The sequence below is a fragment of the Metopolophium dirhodum genome, chromosome 9 (assembly GCF_019925205.1).
Source record: "Metopolophium dirhodum isolate CAU chromosome 9, ASM1992520v1, whole genome shotgun sequence".
Taxonomy (NCBI): domain Eukaryota; kingdom Metazoa; phylum Arthropoda; class Insecta; order Hemiptera; family Aphididae; genus Metopolophium; species Metopolophium dirhodum.
The window spans coordinates 26,531,097-26,549,056 of NC_083568.1; the positions used below are offsets into that span (position 1 = coordinate 26,531,097).

Genomic DNA, 17,960 nt, shown 5'->3' on the forward strand with positions numbered 1-17,960 from the left:
CAGACAACGGAGAAAAAACCAATTGCGTTATAATCGTTGAATTTTGCGTGAGTGACAATAATACGGTGAAATGGAAGTTTTTTTTTTTTTTAACTCAGTTAAGTTAATATGCATACACATATATATAGTATATATTGTATTTTTAAGTACAGAAGTTACCTATCACATAAGTAATAAGTAATAAATAATAATAAATAAGTATTATATATTTTAGTTGTCTTTCAAACAGATATTATTTGTGTACATCATAATACGATGAGTAGGTATTTTTAATTTTAATGTTCTAACTATCAACGTCAATACTGTTAATAATAATTTTTAATGATTTATTATCACATCATAATCATTATCATTCGATTTCGATATATTTTAGGTTTTGAAGGTAAAATAAATAGTAATCATGGCTGAAAAAAAACAATTGAAACTGCAATTTTTTTTTTTTCGAAACCACCCTCAATAATGAATTCATTGTCAAATTCATTGAATGCAACTCAAACATTTATAAGTTCCTCTAGTGGAACTCTTAATGGTCTAGCTACGCTCTCGATCAACAAAAATGATTCAATTACTCCTGATGAAGTGCTGGTTGAACTATCCAATAAAAAAAGGAGACTAGAATTTTTATTATAAATAATTAATAATATAATATTTATAATATTCTGTACTTACTATGTGCATATTAAATAATATTTAACTGCCATGAGTTACGTAAACCTTTGTATTTGTTTTGCTATTAATTTGCCTATTAATATTTATACGTGTAATGTGTTTGATTGTTAGGAGAATGGGTAGTTGCAAAGAGAAGGTTTTAGTGCTGGTTATTTTTTTTTAACCCCCCCCCCCGAGCAAATTTGAATGTACGCCACTGCAAAACAAATCAAAATATTTTATCGTGACACCGTGTAGGTATAGAAAATGTGAATATAAACAACCAGTGAAAATGTCATGTACATAATAGTAAATACTGTTGTTTGTTTTAGAGTACCATAAACCAAAATCGACAATGCGTAAAAATTTCGGCTTTTCCTTAATTTTTCTTTTCTTTTTCCCTGCGATTTCGAAAACTGTTAGGAATTTTTTACTTTTGACCCCCCCCCCCCTCTAAGTACCAAATAGAATCACTTTCCTATCAGAAAAGATACCTATTGAAGAATATCTAAACACTTTTACTGTCCTAAAAGGCGATGACAGACACATCCATAATATGGAAATTGAATGCATCAAGTTAGTCAATGGTTCCGACTTCCGGCCTCCGGACCCTGCTCATTAATATATTAAGGGCTGTTCTTACATTTTCCGGTTAAGTGTCGGTTAACTTTAACCGGACATTGTAAGAACGGCCCTAAAAGATCTCTGATCTATGGGGCTTAATAAATAATAATATGGTCTATATGTGAGGGTGGTATACCATATTATAATATGTATTATCTATGACCATATGGTATATTTAGATAAGGGGACAAGGTGTTATCGTATGGTGGTATATCAGATATCTCAAGTCCATGATAAATATGAAATATTATTATTATAACTATTATTCACTATCACTTTTAAAGGTCTCTTGATAGTTCGTCGCGTGGGTATGCATTTATATTATATATTATTGTGGTGTAATATTATAATATATTATAAATTATAATCTTATTGCTTATTTCTATTTTCTTATTATTTAATTCCTGATTCGTAATCTCATTTCACATTTAACAAAATCTTTCTTATATAGGTGTATTGCAATATTTTTATTAGGGTTTATAATAATAATATTGCATCTACTTACCACTGAATATTTTATATTGAAATTGCAATCATAAATATGGCTGTAGATATGGACTTAAAAAATGTAAGTAAATCCGTTCGTTATTTTAGTTTTGTTACTACTTAATACTAACACTTGTAATGTATATATTATTAAATAAATCATAAAATAGGTAAATATTTTTACATTCTTTCGAATTTATATCAACCAAAATATTTGATATTTATGAATGATTATCATATATAAGTAACTCACCATGATCCTTTTTAGTATATTGTCAATACCAGAAGCCCGGCAGAAGGTTGCAAATTTAATAGGTAAACATCTGATCATTATTGTAGGTAGTAGGTACTATGTTAAACGGCTACGTCTTAAAATGTATGTTATGATACCATTTAGAAAAATTGTATGGTATGTAAGTGATCTGATGCTATCCCCTTTTAGATTTATTAACAAAACCATGTTGATTACTATGTTGTATCATAAAGCTCTTAAACAATAAATCATGTTTATTGATTTGCTGACGTTTTCTCTTGGCTTGAAATTTAGTCATTGAGGTCATAAATTTGTAGTTAACTTATTAATGTTAAAAATAGTTGTGATAAAACTTGACATAACACTAAAAATAAAATATAATTTTAAATTTCATTAAGTTATTGCAATCATAATATAATTAAATTAACAATTTTATTAGAATCAATATTTCTAATACCAAGCCAGAAATTTGAACATAAAAAATGTTTTATGATTGTTTTGTTGAATATATTGATTAATAGTATACAAATGTATATAATTAAATTAATCAGAACTATTGCATATTACTGGTAATAACATATTATTGTAAATATGATTGTTTCAGGCATTCAAAGAACTTCATGAAAAACTATTATATGCATCTCAAAAAATAAAATTGGCTGATTTGCAAATTGATACTCTTCGTCGTACAAAGCAACATAATATTCTTACTAAGCAAGAACTAGAGGTATTAGAGTTTATAAATACGTAACATTAGTGTATATTAATATATATTATTTATATATATAGAAATAGGATAGTACTTTTAACTAGTCACACTCATTATCTCAAAAAGTATACATTATTATAGTAGTTTACATTATTTAAAATCATTAAAAAACCACATGTTTAAAAAAATTATATTTTTTTTTACCATTTGTAGTGTTGTCTTATTTAAATTTTTATTTTTTTGAGTGAACATACATTTTTCATATTCCAGAATTAAATATTCTTTTGAGAATTTGTGTGTACACAAATTTAAATTTTGAACAAGCACATTATTAATGAATATAAAATATAAATCATTAATAATTTCATCCATAATCGATAATTTTCTCTTTTTGTTGTTTAGTTGTGCATGCACCATTTATACTGATATTTAAAGTAATGCAGTGCCGCAGTCACAGTAGTTTTAAAATGTTTTTCTTTTTATATATCTGTAGAAAATTCCAAAAGATGTGAACACATATGAAGCTTTAGGTCGTGCATTTGTATTAACACCAAGAGATGAAGTATTTAAAAACTTAGATAAAGTTAATAGCGATACAGAACAAAAAATTACTGTCTTAGAAGTAAGTATATCTCTTATCAAAAAGATTAATTTAAAATACTCATTATTTTTATTTTACTTTAGAACACTAAACAATACTTGGAAGGTAATTTGAAAGAAAGTGAGAATAATTTGCGTGAAATGGTACAACGCAAAAGAGATGTTGGCAGCGACAAAGAAAATCAACCAGGCAGTTCTAAAGACTAAAATCATTTAAATTTGGCTTTTCTTTAAATTCTTATTTATTAAATTAACTCCACGGTTGGTATTTTTTGTTTTCTAACACTTTTAACAATACATTTGTTTACTTACCTATCTGAAAAAACCAATTTATGATATTACTTATAAAGTTATAAATTATAATAAAATCATTATAACACTATTTTCATTTTTGTTATCATCCAAATTTAAATTTTAAAAATGGGTAAGTTGCCCTGCCAACTTGCTGTATAACTAGAGGTTTGCTCATAATTGAGTAAATCACTGAAATTAATGTATTAAAATAAATATTTAAATTTAAATTCAATTATGAAAATATACTGCCAGTATTTATTTCTAATGATATTTTGTACTCATTTATATTACTATTTTTAATTTTTTTTTATTTTAGTAATTTTAGTAGGTTGAACTTATTTTTGCTAAAAAGACCATAACCATCACATATGTAATAAAATTATTATTATAATATTATATATTTATACCATAGATTATTTTTTTTAACTGAAGTCCATACTGTACAGTAGAACAGTATAAATAATTTCATAGAAATTAGAATATTAGTACAAATATATTGAAAATGTCATTATGTATAGAAAATAAGGTAACGGTGTCGACTTGTCATAAGCAATGAATGTGTACTTCACTAGTGTTGTAAGAACTCTACCATAATTTTATTATCTACAATTGTTTGTGCTAACTGCTAACTAAAGGGGTAAACGGAAAAAAAGTCCCCGGTAAGAAAGTCCCACGGAAAAAAAGTCTCCAAATTAATATTTGATTTAAATTCAGTCTTTTATCATATAGGTATTTATATAGGTACATAGCCCATAGGTAATACATGTTACATATTTTATTGAACATAATTAACGAACAACTAAATTAAATAGGTACCTTATAAAGTCTTGAAAAAAATTGAAAAATTGAAAAAAAGTCTCCCGTTGCAGTATAAATAAAACAATATTTCCACTAAACTTCTTATTTTATTTATAAAATAAGTTGGGTTGACAAATCTTATCTGTAGATAGTACATGACAATTAATTGACATAATCTATAGTTTGACAGTTACACACAGTACCATATACAGATACCTAATAACCTAACCTATCATACGTATCCAGTTTCGTATTAGTTTCGAGTTGTACGCGAGTGTAGTTTAAGTGTTTAACCATGGAACTTCTTAAATCAAACAAGGGAAATCATAAAATTGCACTAAAAGGTTATACTTATACTATAAAAAAAATATGCCAAAGTATAATCCGATGGAAATGTTCCAAGAAATCGTCACTTAAGTGTCCAGCAATGTTAATTACCAATTTGAAAATGAAAAAAATCATACGTTTTGAAGAAGAACACAGTCATAGTGCTAATAAAGGTGAAATAGGAGCAATGAAAATCAAACAAACGATAAAAGATTGTTCACTTCAGACTTGCAACAATCCAGGACAAATTTTTGCTCAAGCTGTACAAAATTTACCAAAAGAGATATTAATTGAATTACCATCCGAAGATTCAATAAAAAGAAGTATTCGTAATCAAAGAAGCAGTTTAAACCCGAAAAAACCAAATAGTCTACAAGAACTTGTTATTGAAGGTAATTTGCATTAGGTAACTATTATTATAATAATTTATAAATGGCTTGGTTTACTATAAAATAGTTTTTAAATTTTATAAATCAATTTTATAAAAATTAAAACAGATTTTGCGTACATGTTTTCAAGTAAAAATACTTGAAAATTTAATACAAGGCTCCTACTGTATTGTTTCAAAGACAGATGAAAAATATTAAAAATCGTTAGTCACAGTTTTTTTTATAAGCATTTAAAGTTCAAAAAATGCTTTAATTTTAAAGCTAAAATAGAATTGTTCCATAATAATAAATGTGTATAATGTGGAGTATTACTAACGGAAAAATAATTCATCATTATTTGTACTATGGTTTTAGATGATTGGACACGTTGTGGGAATGAGCGATTTTGATTGAAAGATAATGGTCTAGAGTCAAGTGAACGGATTATAATATTTGCGTTAGATAGTTCCGATATGGTTATTGATGGGAACTTTGGTTTAGCGCCCGAGCATTTTTTACAACTGTACGTCATTCGAATCCAAGTAAATGAAATTTTTATTACGCCAGTGTTTTGCTTACTTGAGCGAAAAACGCAAAACACTTATGAAGAAATGTTCAAAATAATTTTGAATGAGTGTAACAATCGCGAACTATACCCAGATCCGTTATACTTTAATGTTGATTTTGAAATCGCAGTTCACAAAGCTGCCAAAATAGTTTTTGGTGAACAAATTTTAATTCGAGGGTGCTTTTATCATTTATCGCAAAGCACTTACAGAAAAATACAAAACCTGGGCTTGAGTAAGCGATATAGAGAGGACGAAAACTTCAATTTATACTGTGCTATGATGGATGGATTGGCTTTTCTCCCTGTGGATAAAGTTTGTGAGGGAATGAATTATTTAAAATAAAATTGTCCAACTGGAGCAGAAGATCTACTTCAGTATTTTGATGAAAATTATGTTGGAGGTACGTTCAGGAAAGTTAAAAAAACAAACAATATAATTTTAAGAAGAACACCACCATTGTTTGTACCAGAGTCATGGAACGTTAATATAACAACTCTGTCAACAAATCCACACAGAACTAATAATGCTTGTGAAGGCTGGATCAATAGGTTTTCCCATCTCGTCGGCATTAAACATCCCAGTATTTGGAAATTACTAACAAAAATGTGTCAAGAAGTTGGAACGGACAAGGCAAGAATGGCATTGGCTGAATTAGGAGAAATTAATCGGAAAAAAACAAAAGCTGGTAAAAAAATTGAAGTTCGATTGAACATTTTATGTAAACGTTTTGATGAAGGCAAATCTGTAGATGTTCCTAATTTTTTAAATCAAATATAGGTCAAAATATAAGAAAGATCTTTTATATCTGAATAATTACACTTTTATATTTTTTAAATAATATTATAGGACATATTGTATTCAATTTTTAATTATTTTACGAGGGGTACATATCTAAATAAATACATTTTTATATTTTTTAAATAATATTATTATATGTTTAACAATTCATCAATTGAGAATGGCTGTGCAGATTTATTTAATTATAGATAACAAGTTATCTATATGAATACTTATCTACAATAATTTTTAATCCTAGAAAGGTACCTATTTAATTTAGTTGCTTGTTAATTATGTTCAATAAAATATGTAACATGTATTACCTATGGGCTATGTACCTATATAAATACCTATATGATAAAAGACTGAATTTAAATCAAATATTAATTTGGAGACTTTTTTTCCATGGGACTTTTTTTCCGTGGGACTTTTTCACCGGGGACTTTTTTTCCGAGACTTTTTTTCCGGGGACTTTTTTTCCTAATATCAACTAAAGGGACATATTTATGGCCCCACTAACTGGTTCCCTAACAAATGACCAGCACATTGAATGTATATTATTGTGTATAACAATCATGGAAATTATGGTAGATCGCATATGACACCGTTACCAAAAATAGTGTCATCATTATGTTAAATAGTTTCAAATCCCTTGAATTGATATTTTTTAAATTACAGCATAAAGGAAAAATCGTTATCCGTCATTTAAATATAAAATGTTGTAATAACTAGAACTTAAATGTTTAATCGAAAAAATTGTGCCTATGTATTTTTAGAATGCTGTAAGACCAACTTATGAAGAACTTTACAAAAGAATTTCAAGCTTGAATTAATGCTAATCACTATAAAACCAAAAATAAATCGTAAATTTAAAATGGCTATAGATAGCTCAAAATTAACCAAAATATTATTTTCATTATTTGATGTCTAGAAAATGCTAATATAAATGTTAGGTGAAAAAACTCTTGAAGGATATTCCTTTTTAAATTACAATAAAAAACAAAAATAAATTTTGTTAAAAACTGGTTTTGTGTATTCTCTTTTGGCGATTATTTTGAATTTTTTAACTGGGGATTTTCTACTTTTGATCCTATTCCAATTTGGTATTTTAGTACCAGAAATTAACATCAATTTGAATGTTAGTACTTTGACATAATTTAGCATCAGTTTTAAAGCTCCTAAATATCACAGCTAATGACGATAGACACAAAAAAAATTATAAATCTTATCATAACAATATAATTGATATAATGAAAGGTTCTAAAGACTAAAATTAATCATAATACTGAGAGGAAGCTGTAAAATATTTCAAATGCAATTATATTTAGCTTGAAATTACATGGAACAAGAATGTTCATAGAATGTTCTTAAAAATGGAAATAAAATACGAAATAATATTTTTTTTTGCGTTTATTATATAATTTATAAGTAACAAGTTTACATCAGCTTCAAGAAGAGTACAAATTGTAAATAGGTGACACTACCCGACAGTGTACTACACGTCAGTGGTGTATTTATGGGAGGGGATCAATTCCCCCACCCCCTTAGGCTGTTTATAATACTTATGCAAAAGTTTCCGGAGTCCTAACTTTAGAGGCGGGGCTACTGGATAAAATCATTTCCTTCCCTCCCGAGACAGCGATTCCCGCTTCCGCGTGAGTGTATTTTAAAATTTTGCACCATTTCGCGACAAAGCGAGTGCCGAGTGGTGACTATAACGCGACCGCTCATCGATTTTTAAGCCACCCCCCCCGCGGCCGCCGCCCGCAAACCGACGCCATATTGACCAGCGACAGAATCTATAGACATCGATGTCTGACAAAAACAAACGATTATGAGTTGTACTAACACGTCATCCATTATAGTCCCATACCACCAGTGCTGCAACTATCGAATCGTCAACAATATCGATAGTATGACGACGATTTTTGGACCCCGGTCCCGAATCCCGATCGTCGCGCACTGCCGCTTTTAAACTTTAATGATTAGTCGCACGCTCAACGTTCTCAGTCCCGCAGCGTCGTCTCGTTATCGCCATCGCCTTCGGTCGCTATTTCGACGACGCCTCTTCAGTGCCGACAATCCAGCCGCCCGCCCGCCCGCGCAATGGCCAACCCGAAAGTGTTTTTCGACATGACCGTCGACGGACAACCGGCCGGCAGGATCGTTATCGAAGTAAGTTGTTTCGCACCGGTACACGGACACAGTCAACAGTAATATATTGATCAATGTCATCGTCCACGGGCGGGGGGGGGGGGGCAACGTATGTAGGCATTTGAGTGTTCTGACGTTCTTTGCCGAGGAGCCGGCCGTCATAAATCGCCTTTTTTTTTTTTTCTTTATTAAATATAAGACTTTCCTAGCCTAAGGCTATCTAAATCTAGGGATATTGAAAGTATACATAATTTTTAACATTATAACATGATAATTAATTTTTAAGTACTAAGGATAATTACAATTGGTAATAAAAATATACATAAGTAAGGTGATTACAATAATATTCTGATATTTACATATTTACAATAGTTTAACTGGGGGACGAAGTGGCCGAGCGGACTAAGGCGTCGGCTGCGACGCAGCCGGCCCGAGTTCGATACCTTGGCCGAGGGCGGCATTTTTCTTCTGGCAAGTCACGGTGTCCGGAGAACAAGTGCCGCCATCCCCCACCCGGGCATGGCAGATACCTACGGGTGCCCAAATTAAAAATTCTGCCAAAACAAAATCACGTGTAAAGATCTACAGTACCCCCCCCCCCCCTACAGTACCACAGGCTAATGACCTGAGCAGTCGAAGCCTTAACCCTAATGAAAAAAAAAAAAAAAATTGTTTAACTATAAGTAGCCGAAGTCGTAGAGTGGGGGGTCGCCTATGCTCTATACGACGTTCGTTGCTATGACGTGTATGAAAAAAAATTCGAAAACCTCTTCTATACAGCTACGAACATTTTTCGCGGCGCTTGATATTTATATTGACCCGTTGCCAAAAGTGCCCAATATTTTCAACGCCTCCAACAAAAATGGTCAGTCTTATGCTGTTGTGCCCCCCCCCCCCCCCACACAGACACACATAATATGATTGTAATGGATTTTCGCTCGTAAAAAATACAGTTATATATGAAATTTTTCGTCCAAATTATGTTCTGCATATTAGCTTCAGCGCGCGTTTTGAGGTCAAATCGAATACTAATGTGGATGGCCGGGCCCTCACACGCTCCGCACAGACTACCGTCATAATTGCGCTCCGTTCCTAGTTCATGCCCTTATGAAGTGCATATTGTACGTACAACTGTACAAGCACTACTCCATAAAAAAAATGAAAAAAGACCTTGTCCCTACCACATTGGTTATCACTTGATGTGACTCACATCTCACAGCTGTTCGACGAACTTTTGTTCGGAGTTTGGTGCTTGTTTAGATGGCCCTACGGAGCCCCCACCATAGTACCATTATAATATAGTCATTATACATTAATTCCGAGAAGCGTTCAGAAATACCCAATGCAAATATAACCAAGGCGTGTTCACAATGGAATATGACGTGGGCCATGTCGTTTAAATGTATAATATATAATTTTTTTTCAATTGAGAATATTGAGATCTTAATATATAATATTATGCCTGTACATTATAATAGAAGTTTCCTCACAAATTTTTCTACATAAAACAAAAAAAAAAGTTTAGTGGAAAGTTACATTAATTTAGTTTTAAGTGCTTGAATTTAGAATTTTTACGATATTGGATTTTCACCGGTAAATAAATTTACGAATTTATATCTATCGATTTTCTTATATTTTGTCGTAATTCAAAAACAAATAACCCTAGACACTCGTCATTTTTACTCAAGAATCCCGGAAAAAAAGTACACGGAAAACAAGTCCGATTTAATTTTTTTCGGAAAAAGTCCGACAAGAAAATTATTATACGGAAAAAAAGTCCGGTTTGATTTATTGTTTCATAAAAAATATTTAAACTTATTTAATTAATTCAAAATTAATAATATATATGATTGGTATGATCTAATATAATTTAAAACTATAAAGAATTAAAATTTCACGTCGTTATACAATCTACAGAAATAGAAGGTATTAAGGTAAGGTAGATAGAAAAAATATACTAGAATATATGATAGAAAAATCGTGTACATTAAAAGGCAATAAAGATAGCATAATTAATCTGTATTATAAGATAAAATATGAATGGAAGTTAATTTCTAAAATGCGTGAAGAGTTAGGAGTAGATAGAGCTAAAATAGCGTTACAAGAATTAGGTGATGGGATTCCAACACCAAAAAAACGTACCGGTGAACGTTTAAAAAACTTATGTTCTAGATTGGCCATTGACGAAATATCGGTGGAACAATTTTTAATTAATATTGGCCATTGCATTCGAAAACGAAATAAATATTAGTTTTAAATTTTAATTATTTATAGTTTTAAATTAAATTAATATTATATATTATACATTTAGTAATTTTATTTTTTTTTAAATTAAACAGGACTTTTTTTCTGTAAAATAATTTTCTTGTCGGACTTTTTTTCCGGCTCCCTTTACTCAATGTTAACGACCAAACATGGTAAAATTTTCAAACTATTTTGACTTTTTTTGAGTTCTTTATAGCCATGATAAAATTGATGTAATTATTTTTCGGTTAGAAATTCATTAAAGTTTTTCTTCTCATAGTTAACATTATAAACTTGAATAGAAGATTCTCAACAAGTTTTTCTGCTTCTATAAAAAAAAAAGTTCACCGAAAAGTTATGGTATGAGGTATTTTCGATTTTATTAATTTTTTTTTTAACTATTAAATCCGATTATTTATACACTAATGCTAGTATCCACTCAAAATCATTTTACGTATTCAATGATTTATCATTGGATTCAAATATAAAACATCCATTACAACAACATGCTTGACAACTACTGTACAGCAGAGGGGTGCCCACTTGTCCACCATTTTTAGTATCATTATTACCTATTTAAAAAAAAAACTATCATGTCAATTTAATATGCTTTTAAATAAATATATTATTCTAGCTTTTATTAAATTAATTTTTTGTCCCATAGTTACGAAAAGACATTGTGCCAAAAACTGCTGAAAATTTCCGTGCCTTGTGTACTGGAGAAAAAGGTTACGGTTACAAAGGTAGTGTTTTCCACCGTGTCATCCCCAACTTTATGTGCCAAGGAGGTGACTTTACCAATCATAATGGCACTGGAGGCAAATCCATCTATGGTGCCAAGTTTGGTGATGAAAACTTTACCCTTAGACATACTGGACCCGGTATGAATTTATATTGATTAATTTATTATGAGTAAATAAGCTAATATACAGTTGTGTTTTCATAGGTATTTTGTCAATGGCTAATGCTGGTCCAAATACCAATGGTAGTCAATTTTTCATCACTACAGTCAAGACTACATGGCTAGACGGTAAACATGTTGTTTTTGGATCTGTTACCGAAGGTATGGATGTCGTAAAAAAATTAGAGAGTTATGGAACTGATACAGGAGAGACCAAAAAGAAAATTGTTGTTGCTAATAGTGGAGAACTTTAAGCCTTTTTTTTTTTACATATATTCGGTAATTAACATTTTCATTTAAAAATATGCTGAATTTTGTGTTAACTTTATTCAGGAATTGGAAACATTCCATCTTTTTTATTATTATATAATTACCTAATTTTCACCTATTTTCTTATTTTTTTTTTTTATTTTACTTTTGTGTATGAATATCTTGAATTGTTTAGAAAATTATAACAAGCTGATGATAATTTTTAGATGAAGAAAAAAAACCATTAACAGTTATTAACTAGTTCTCTTCGATATTTTTTTTTCATCTAGTGTTACAACAGTGGCTAAAAAAAAATAATAAATAGCAATTAAAAAAACTGATGTTGAATTATTTTATTTCAATTGAATAAATTATAAAATCTAACCGCATCAAATAGTCAAATGTGTGTATCCCAATAAGTGACCACCTAACACTTGGAGATAAAATAATTAGCTTTTAGATAAGTATCAGAAGTATTTAATATCTATAAGAAACTAAATAATTCTTATGTATTATATAATATGTTGTATAATCAATAAAAATAGGAATTGGTTAGTTGTCATACATTTTATATTCAGAACTCACTGGAGAACGGAGTACATAGAAGTTCAATTAGTTAAAAAAAAAAGTAAGATAAAATAGTATAATTAAAAAAAAATTGTATTGCTTTAGTGTGCTTTTCAATGTGTCTTAGCAATTTACTTTCTCAATATTGGTTGTATTTTATGAAGTAACATTATGCCTTTTATTTTTATACTATGTAAAAATATGTTTTTATTTTATTTATATCAAATTATACTTAGGTATCCATTTAATTTTTTTAATATAGTCTAAGGTATAGTCCAGTCAATCAACAATTTTTGATGATTAAAAATTATGTTGTATATTGGCATATTGCTATGTATTGTTACAAAAATTATAGGCATCTAAAATTTAAAAAAAAAAATTCTAAAACATGTATGTATAATATGCATGAGGTGCACCATGTATAATATATTATATTTTCTATATTCATGAAATATTATACAATAATAGACACTCAGGGAGATATACTTAATTTAGTATTCAACTTGCGGACTAAGATATAGGATTATATTTGTTGAAAAATGTCGATCAATCAGGAAATCATAAAGGAAATTTCTACCAAGTACTGAAATAATCAAAGTATGCAATTATGAGATATATTTTAGATTCCGAGTGGAACGATGAATGTATTGATTTTACAATGATGTGTTTTTATTTTTTTTTGTGTGTCATCACCTTTTAGGACAGTAAAAGTGCTTGGATTTTCTTCAACGGTATCTTTTCTAATAGGAAAGTGAATCTAGTAAGTACTTTGGGGGGTCAAAAGATCCCAGTAGTTTTCAAAAGCACCGTGAAAAACAAAAGAAAAATTAAGGAAAAACGGGAATTTTTAAGCAAAATCTGTTTTCGAGAAAATCGATTTTGGTTTTTGGTGCAACTTTAAAACAAGTAACATATATACATGACATTTTTACTGGTTGTTTGTATTTGCATTTTCTATACACGATAAAATTTTGAAAATAATGGCTCTATTTGAGTTGTCTGTTTTCATTTTTCTATGTAGGGTAAAAATGCGTGAAAATGTAATACAAGGCTCCTGATATATCGTTCTGATAGCAGTTGAAAAATATTAAAAATACATAGGCACAATTTTTTTTTATTAGGATTAAAGTTCGAATTTTGACAAAATTTATAATTTAATAATTATTTTGTAGTTAAAAATTTATAAAATGTTCAATTTTTATAATTAAGGATTGAAAATTGAAATCAAGGCTCCACGTAAATAGGTTATGTATAAATTACTTTATTCACAATAATATCATCAAATATACTTGGAAAAATCATAGGCTGACTGACCGTTTTTGCTCAGAATCGTTTTTCTTATACAATGATATTATATCATTGAATTTAAATTTAACACCATCCATTAGAGTGACCCACTTGTAACCTACTGTACAGCAGAGCGACATCCACTTACCCACCTTTTTTATTTTGAATTTAAAGGACTATTATATTTATACTTAGAATTTGTACTTGTACCATTTATTAAGTGTCATGTCGCTAAATTAAGTAAAAACTGATTTTTTTTTTAAATTTGAAAATCGCCCTTTTTCTTAAAAATTATCCATCAGATGACTTCTTTGAAAATTTTGATATTTCTTAATATATAATCAAACCATTAGTAGGTAATTTTAGAGATATTTTCATTTTTTAACTTAGAATACCTATCTAGGATAAATAGGTTCATGATAATGTGTTTTAGAGATTTGGTTACTTGAACTAGTGTTAAAATAGACTAATAATTTAGTCTATTTTAAGCCAACAATATTTAATAATTTGTAAAAATGCCCAAAGTTCAATAATTACATACTAGGTATTACATAATATTATATTTAAAACAACTTGTTTTAAACGTTTTATTCATTGTTTATTACAGTGTTAAACTCAAGTGAATATTGTGTTTTTTTTTTGGTTTATTATTATTAATAATAAATATCCTTCAGAAAAAAAGTTAAAGCACCTATTATATTATTATTATATCTATTGCCATCCTTATTTTAATTATTTTTTGTTTTATTGAACAAATTACCAAATTCTTGAACTGTATTTTAATAAAACTATTACATAATATCTAAGTAAACTGATTAGGTACCTAATGTTATTTTAATTATTCGTAACTAACAACGGTTTGAATGAAAATACATTAGGTTTTAATATTTTATAGGATTTATAATTGAAATTAATAGTTTACTTTTAGGTAGGTAATGTAATTGAATACAGTTAAATTTTTAATGGGTAATAATATAAAACACAATTCAATATTAATATAATATTAAGAATTGTTTTAACTTATTAAGCAAAAATAATCCAAGCATAACTTGACCAATATGTAGCTGATAAGCTTCAATGGTGTTGCTTTCTACTAAAGATGATGGAATATCTGCTTCATTAATAACAATTCCAATTAATAGTATACCCTAAAATATTACAATTTTGAATGAATTAAAAAACATTAAAACTATAAAATTAAACCAGCACGTTATCAGATTCATACTAATGCCATACAGATAAATAAAAATATTTACATCTTAAAAAAAAAAGACACTTAACACACTTTCTTATAATGCTTTGATGCTTGTATAGCAATAATTAATTTAAATGTTGGGAAGTAGAAACCATTAAAACATATGTAAAATATTGGCATGGCCATGGCAGCACGTTTATTGGCCGCTCGGTTTGCTTTCCCATTAATGTAGTATCGTGAAGCTGTCAACTGCACAACTGTTATATTGCTTTCTAAATCCCAGCAACAATCAATTTAAATGCTGAGATCTAGAAACCAATAAAACCGATGTCAAAAATTTGCATGGCTATGGCGGCACGGTTTGACTTTCCAACAACGTTTCATCTTGAGCTGTCAATTGCACAACTGTTATATTGCTTTCTAAATCCCAGCAATAGTCAATTTAAATGCTGAGATCTAGAAACCAATAAAACCGATGTCAAAAATAGTCATGGCCATGGCAGCATGTTTATTGGCCGCTTGGTTTGCTTTCCCATTAATGTAGTATCGTAAGCTGTCAACTGCACAACTGTTGTATTGCTTTCTAAATCCCAGCAACAAACAATTTAAATGCTGAGATCTAGAAACCAATAAAACCGATGTCACAAATTTGCATAGCCATGGGGGCACGGTTTGGTCACTCCGACTTCCAAACAAAACGACGTAGCAGCTTGAGATGTGATCTGCACAACTGTTATATTGCTTTCTAAATCCCAGCAACAATCAATTTAAATGCTGAGATCTAGAAACCAATAAAACAGATGTCAACAATTTGCATGGCTATGGCGGCACGGTTTGACTTTCAAACAATGTTTCATCTTGAGCTGTCAATTGCACAACTGTTATATTGCTTTCTAAATCCCAGCAACAGTCAATTTAAATGCTGAGATCTAGAAACCAATAACATCGATGTCAAAAATTATAATGGCAACAGGTTTATTGGCACGGTTAGGCCGCTCTGTTTGACTTTTCAACAACATAGCTAAGGTGAAAATAATAAAAAAACCCAACTCGCAACATCACTTACGTTTGTTTATTTTGTCAGTTACTGGGGAGGCTGTATGATTCTGAAATTATAATATTCCCATTATATATTTTATATAATTACGAGTTATAAAAATCAAATATCTACGTGTAATACCAATGTGCAGTAGTGTGCTCGGCTCGACATATAACAACAATAATATAATGATTTCCACAAATTTGTATTAATATTTAATAGATTCATAAAAATAATAATTTAATTGAACTCATTTTTTTTTTCAAAGAACGTGAATGTGTATATTTGAAAAAAAAACCATGAGCGTGAACGAGTTCATTTTTTAATCAATGAACGTGATTGTGAACGAATTCAATTTTTTAGTAAACGTTCCGAACACCGATGGATGTGAACACTAGGCCATAGACAAGAATACTACTAGGAGTCTAGGGCTATAGACATTCTATGTCGCGATTATTTATTGACTGGTAACTACTCTGCATAATAATAAAAAAAATAATAATCTAAAAACCTTGACTACTCAGTATTCAGTACTCACTAGTCACTACCCACTGGTTACACACTTGCGCACGATCCCGATTCCTGTCTCCGGACCGAGTAATTGAGTATACGCCAGCAGTAGTAGTTATAACTTATAACCATGCTAATTATATCATGGTTATAACTATAAAAACTATAAAAAAAACAAGTTAGAATACTCACTGGCGGTGGTTACTGGTTTATTTAATTTAACAAAAATAAAAAACTAACCAAAAAGTCATAATCTAGACCGGCGGGCTTGTTTGTTTGCTTGTCCGTATCTACAAAATCGACCAATGGGCGATGTAATATCAAACCTGTTGCCAATTCCCTGCGATCGCCACCCATCATGGTGGCCACGCTGTTCTTACAGGCCACAGGTGGTTGGCACCTTGGATCATTTATATACCTTACAAGGTTTTATCGTCTATGGTTGGCACTACTATCTTAGTCCGTGGTTGGCACAGAACCATAAGCCGTGGCGGGCAAACGACGTTTGAATTCAAATAGCGTTTGTGCGGGATTTCTACCACCTTCAAGACTACATTTTAAATTGTTTCCTCTCAGGGCTCGCATTTGATAAAAATTTCGTTTTATGTCAAATACTCAAACACATAATTAAAACGATACACAATTTTTGCGATTATATTCATTTATAAGTAAAACGTTGTGCAAGTTTTGCGTTTACCGATATTTATAATTAAAACATTTTCTTACTCAACATTTTCTAATAATCCAAGAAGTAATTTACAAATTAATTTTTTCAACATAATTTGAAATGTTAGCAGCAAATTATAATTTATTATTTTATTCATATTTTATTTTGGCATTCTATATAACACCCAGGCATTTATATAATTATTGGTCTATTTAAAAGCTATTGGTATATAGCTGGTAATATGGTAATATATTATGTTATTATATATAATAAATATAATCATATACCTATTCATCTACAATAAATTCTTAGATTGTTTGAAGATAATAATAAATTGCGTGTAAAAACCAAACTTTTAAATAAATAGATTTTAAATTATTTCATGATGCGTTATTTTTTGTTTAGTATTCTATAAATTACGTTTTAAGTTTAATGATTAAATTAATGTTTAATGATATATTATAATGTTTTGTTATTCGTTATGGTTTTTGTTTGTGGTATTTAATTATTTTTGTTTATTGTTTTCCGTTATAAATTTATAATTGCGTTTTCAAATTTGTCAAATATAACGTTATAATCATAAGGTTATTATAACGTTTGCAAGCCCTGCCTATACTTTTACTGTAAATGTATAACTATTATTAGTATTATATGTATTATACCATTTATACCCCATTTTTTTTTTTGGTGGGAG

General features: G+C 29.5%; 3 protein-coding genes across 4 annotated transcripts; all 3 read left to right on the forward strand.

The window, feature by feature from the left end:
* Positions 1-1,543: 1,543 nt before the first annotated feature.
* On the forward strand, positions 1,544-3,702 carry LOC132952637 (prefoldin subunit 1-like). Of its 2 annotated transcripts, XM_061024974.1 has the most exons (5): positions 1,544-1,580; positions 1,724-1,840; positions 2,616-2,738; positions 3,214-3,342; positions 3,405-3,702. In XM_061024974.1, the coding sequence occupies exons 2-5, from the start codon at positions 1,814-1,816 to the stop codon at positions 3,525-3,527; spliced, it is 402 nt and encodes a 133-aa protein (XP_060880957.1). In that variant the 5' UTR covers positions 1,544-1,580; positions 1,724-1,813; the 3' UTR covers positions 3,528-3,702. The 2 variants fall into 2 exon arrangements, with proteins under 2 accessions (XP_060880957.1, XP_060880956.1); XM_061024973.1 differs by lacking the exon at positions 1,544-1,580 and having other exon boundaries at positions 1,587-1,840.
* Positions 3,703-4,171: 469 nt separating this feature from the next.
* Positions 4,172-8,633, forward strand: LOC132952636 (uncharacterized). The gene is made up of 2 exons (XM_061024972.1): positions 4,172-5,131; positions 5,483-8,633. The coding sequence occupies exons 1-2, from the start codon at positions 4,708-4,710 to the stop codon at positions 5,515-5,517; spliced, it is 459 nt and encodes a 152-aa protein (XP_060880955.1). The 5' UTR covers positions 4,172-4,707; the 3' UTR covers positions 5,518-8,633.
* On the forward strand, positions 8,417-12,342 carry LOC132952635 (peptidyl-prolyl cis-trans isomerase-like). The gene is made up of 3 exons (XM_061024971.1): positions 8,417-8,628; positions 11,516-11,732; positions 11,798-12,342. The coding sequence occupies exons 1-3, from the start codon at positions 8,560-8,562 to the stop codon at positions 12,004-12,006; spliced, it is 495 nt and encodes a 164-aa protein (XP_060880954.1). The 5' UTR covers positions 8,417-8,559; the 3' UTR covers positions 12,007-12,342.
* Positions 12,343-17,960: the final 5,618 nt, after the last annotated feature.

Excerpts from the sequence above, each read along its gene's own strand:
- LOC132952637 (XM_061024974.1), top strand. The coding sequence starts at position 1,814 with ATGGCTGTAGATATGGACTTAAAAAAT. Across the intron at positions 2,739-3,213 it reads TTACTAAGCAAGAACTAGAG|AAAATTCCAAAAGATGTGAA; the intron begins GTATTAGAGTTT and ends ATATATCTGTAG. Across the intron at positions 3,343-3,404 it reads AAAAAATTACTGTCTTAGAA|AACACTAAACAATACTTGGA; the intron begins GTAAGTATATCT and ends ATTTTACTTTAG.
- LOC132952636 (XM_061024972.1), top strand. The coding sequence starts at position 4,708 with ATGGAACTTCTTAAATCAAACAAGGGAAATCATAAAATTGCACTAAAA. Across the intron at positions 5,132-5,482 it reads ACAAGAACTTGTTATTGAAG|ATGATTGGACACGTTGTGGG; the intron begins GTAATTTGCATT and ends CTATGGTTTTAG.
- LOC132952635 (XM_061024971.1), top strand. The coding sequence starts at position 8,560 with ATGGCCAACCCGAAAGTGTTTTTCGACATGACCGTCGACGGACAACCG. Across the intron at positions 8,629-11,515 it reads CCGGCAGGATCGTTATCGAA|TTACGAAAAGACATTGTGCC; the intron begins GTAAGTTGTTTC and ends TTTGTCCCATAG. Across the intron at positions 11,733-11,797 it reads CCTTAGACATACTGGACCCG|GTATTTTGTCAATGGCTAAT; the intron begins GTATGAATTTAT and ends GTGTTTTCATAG.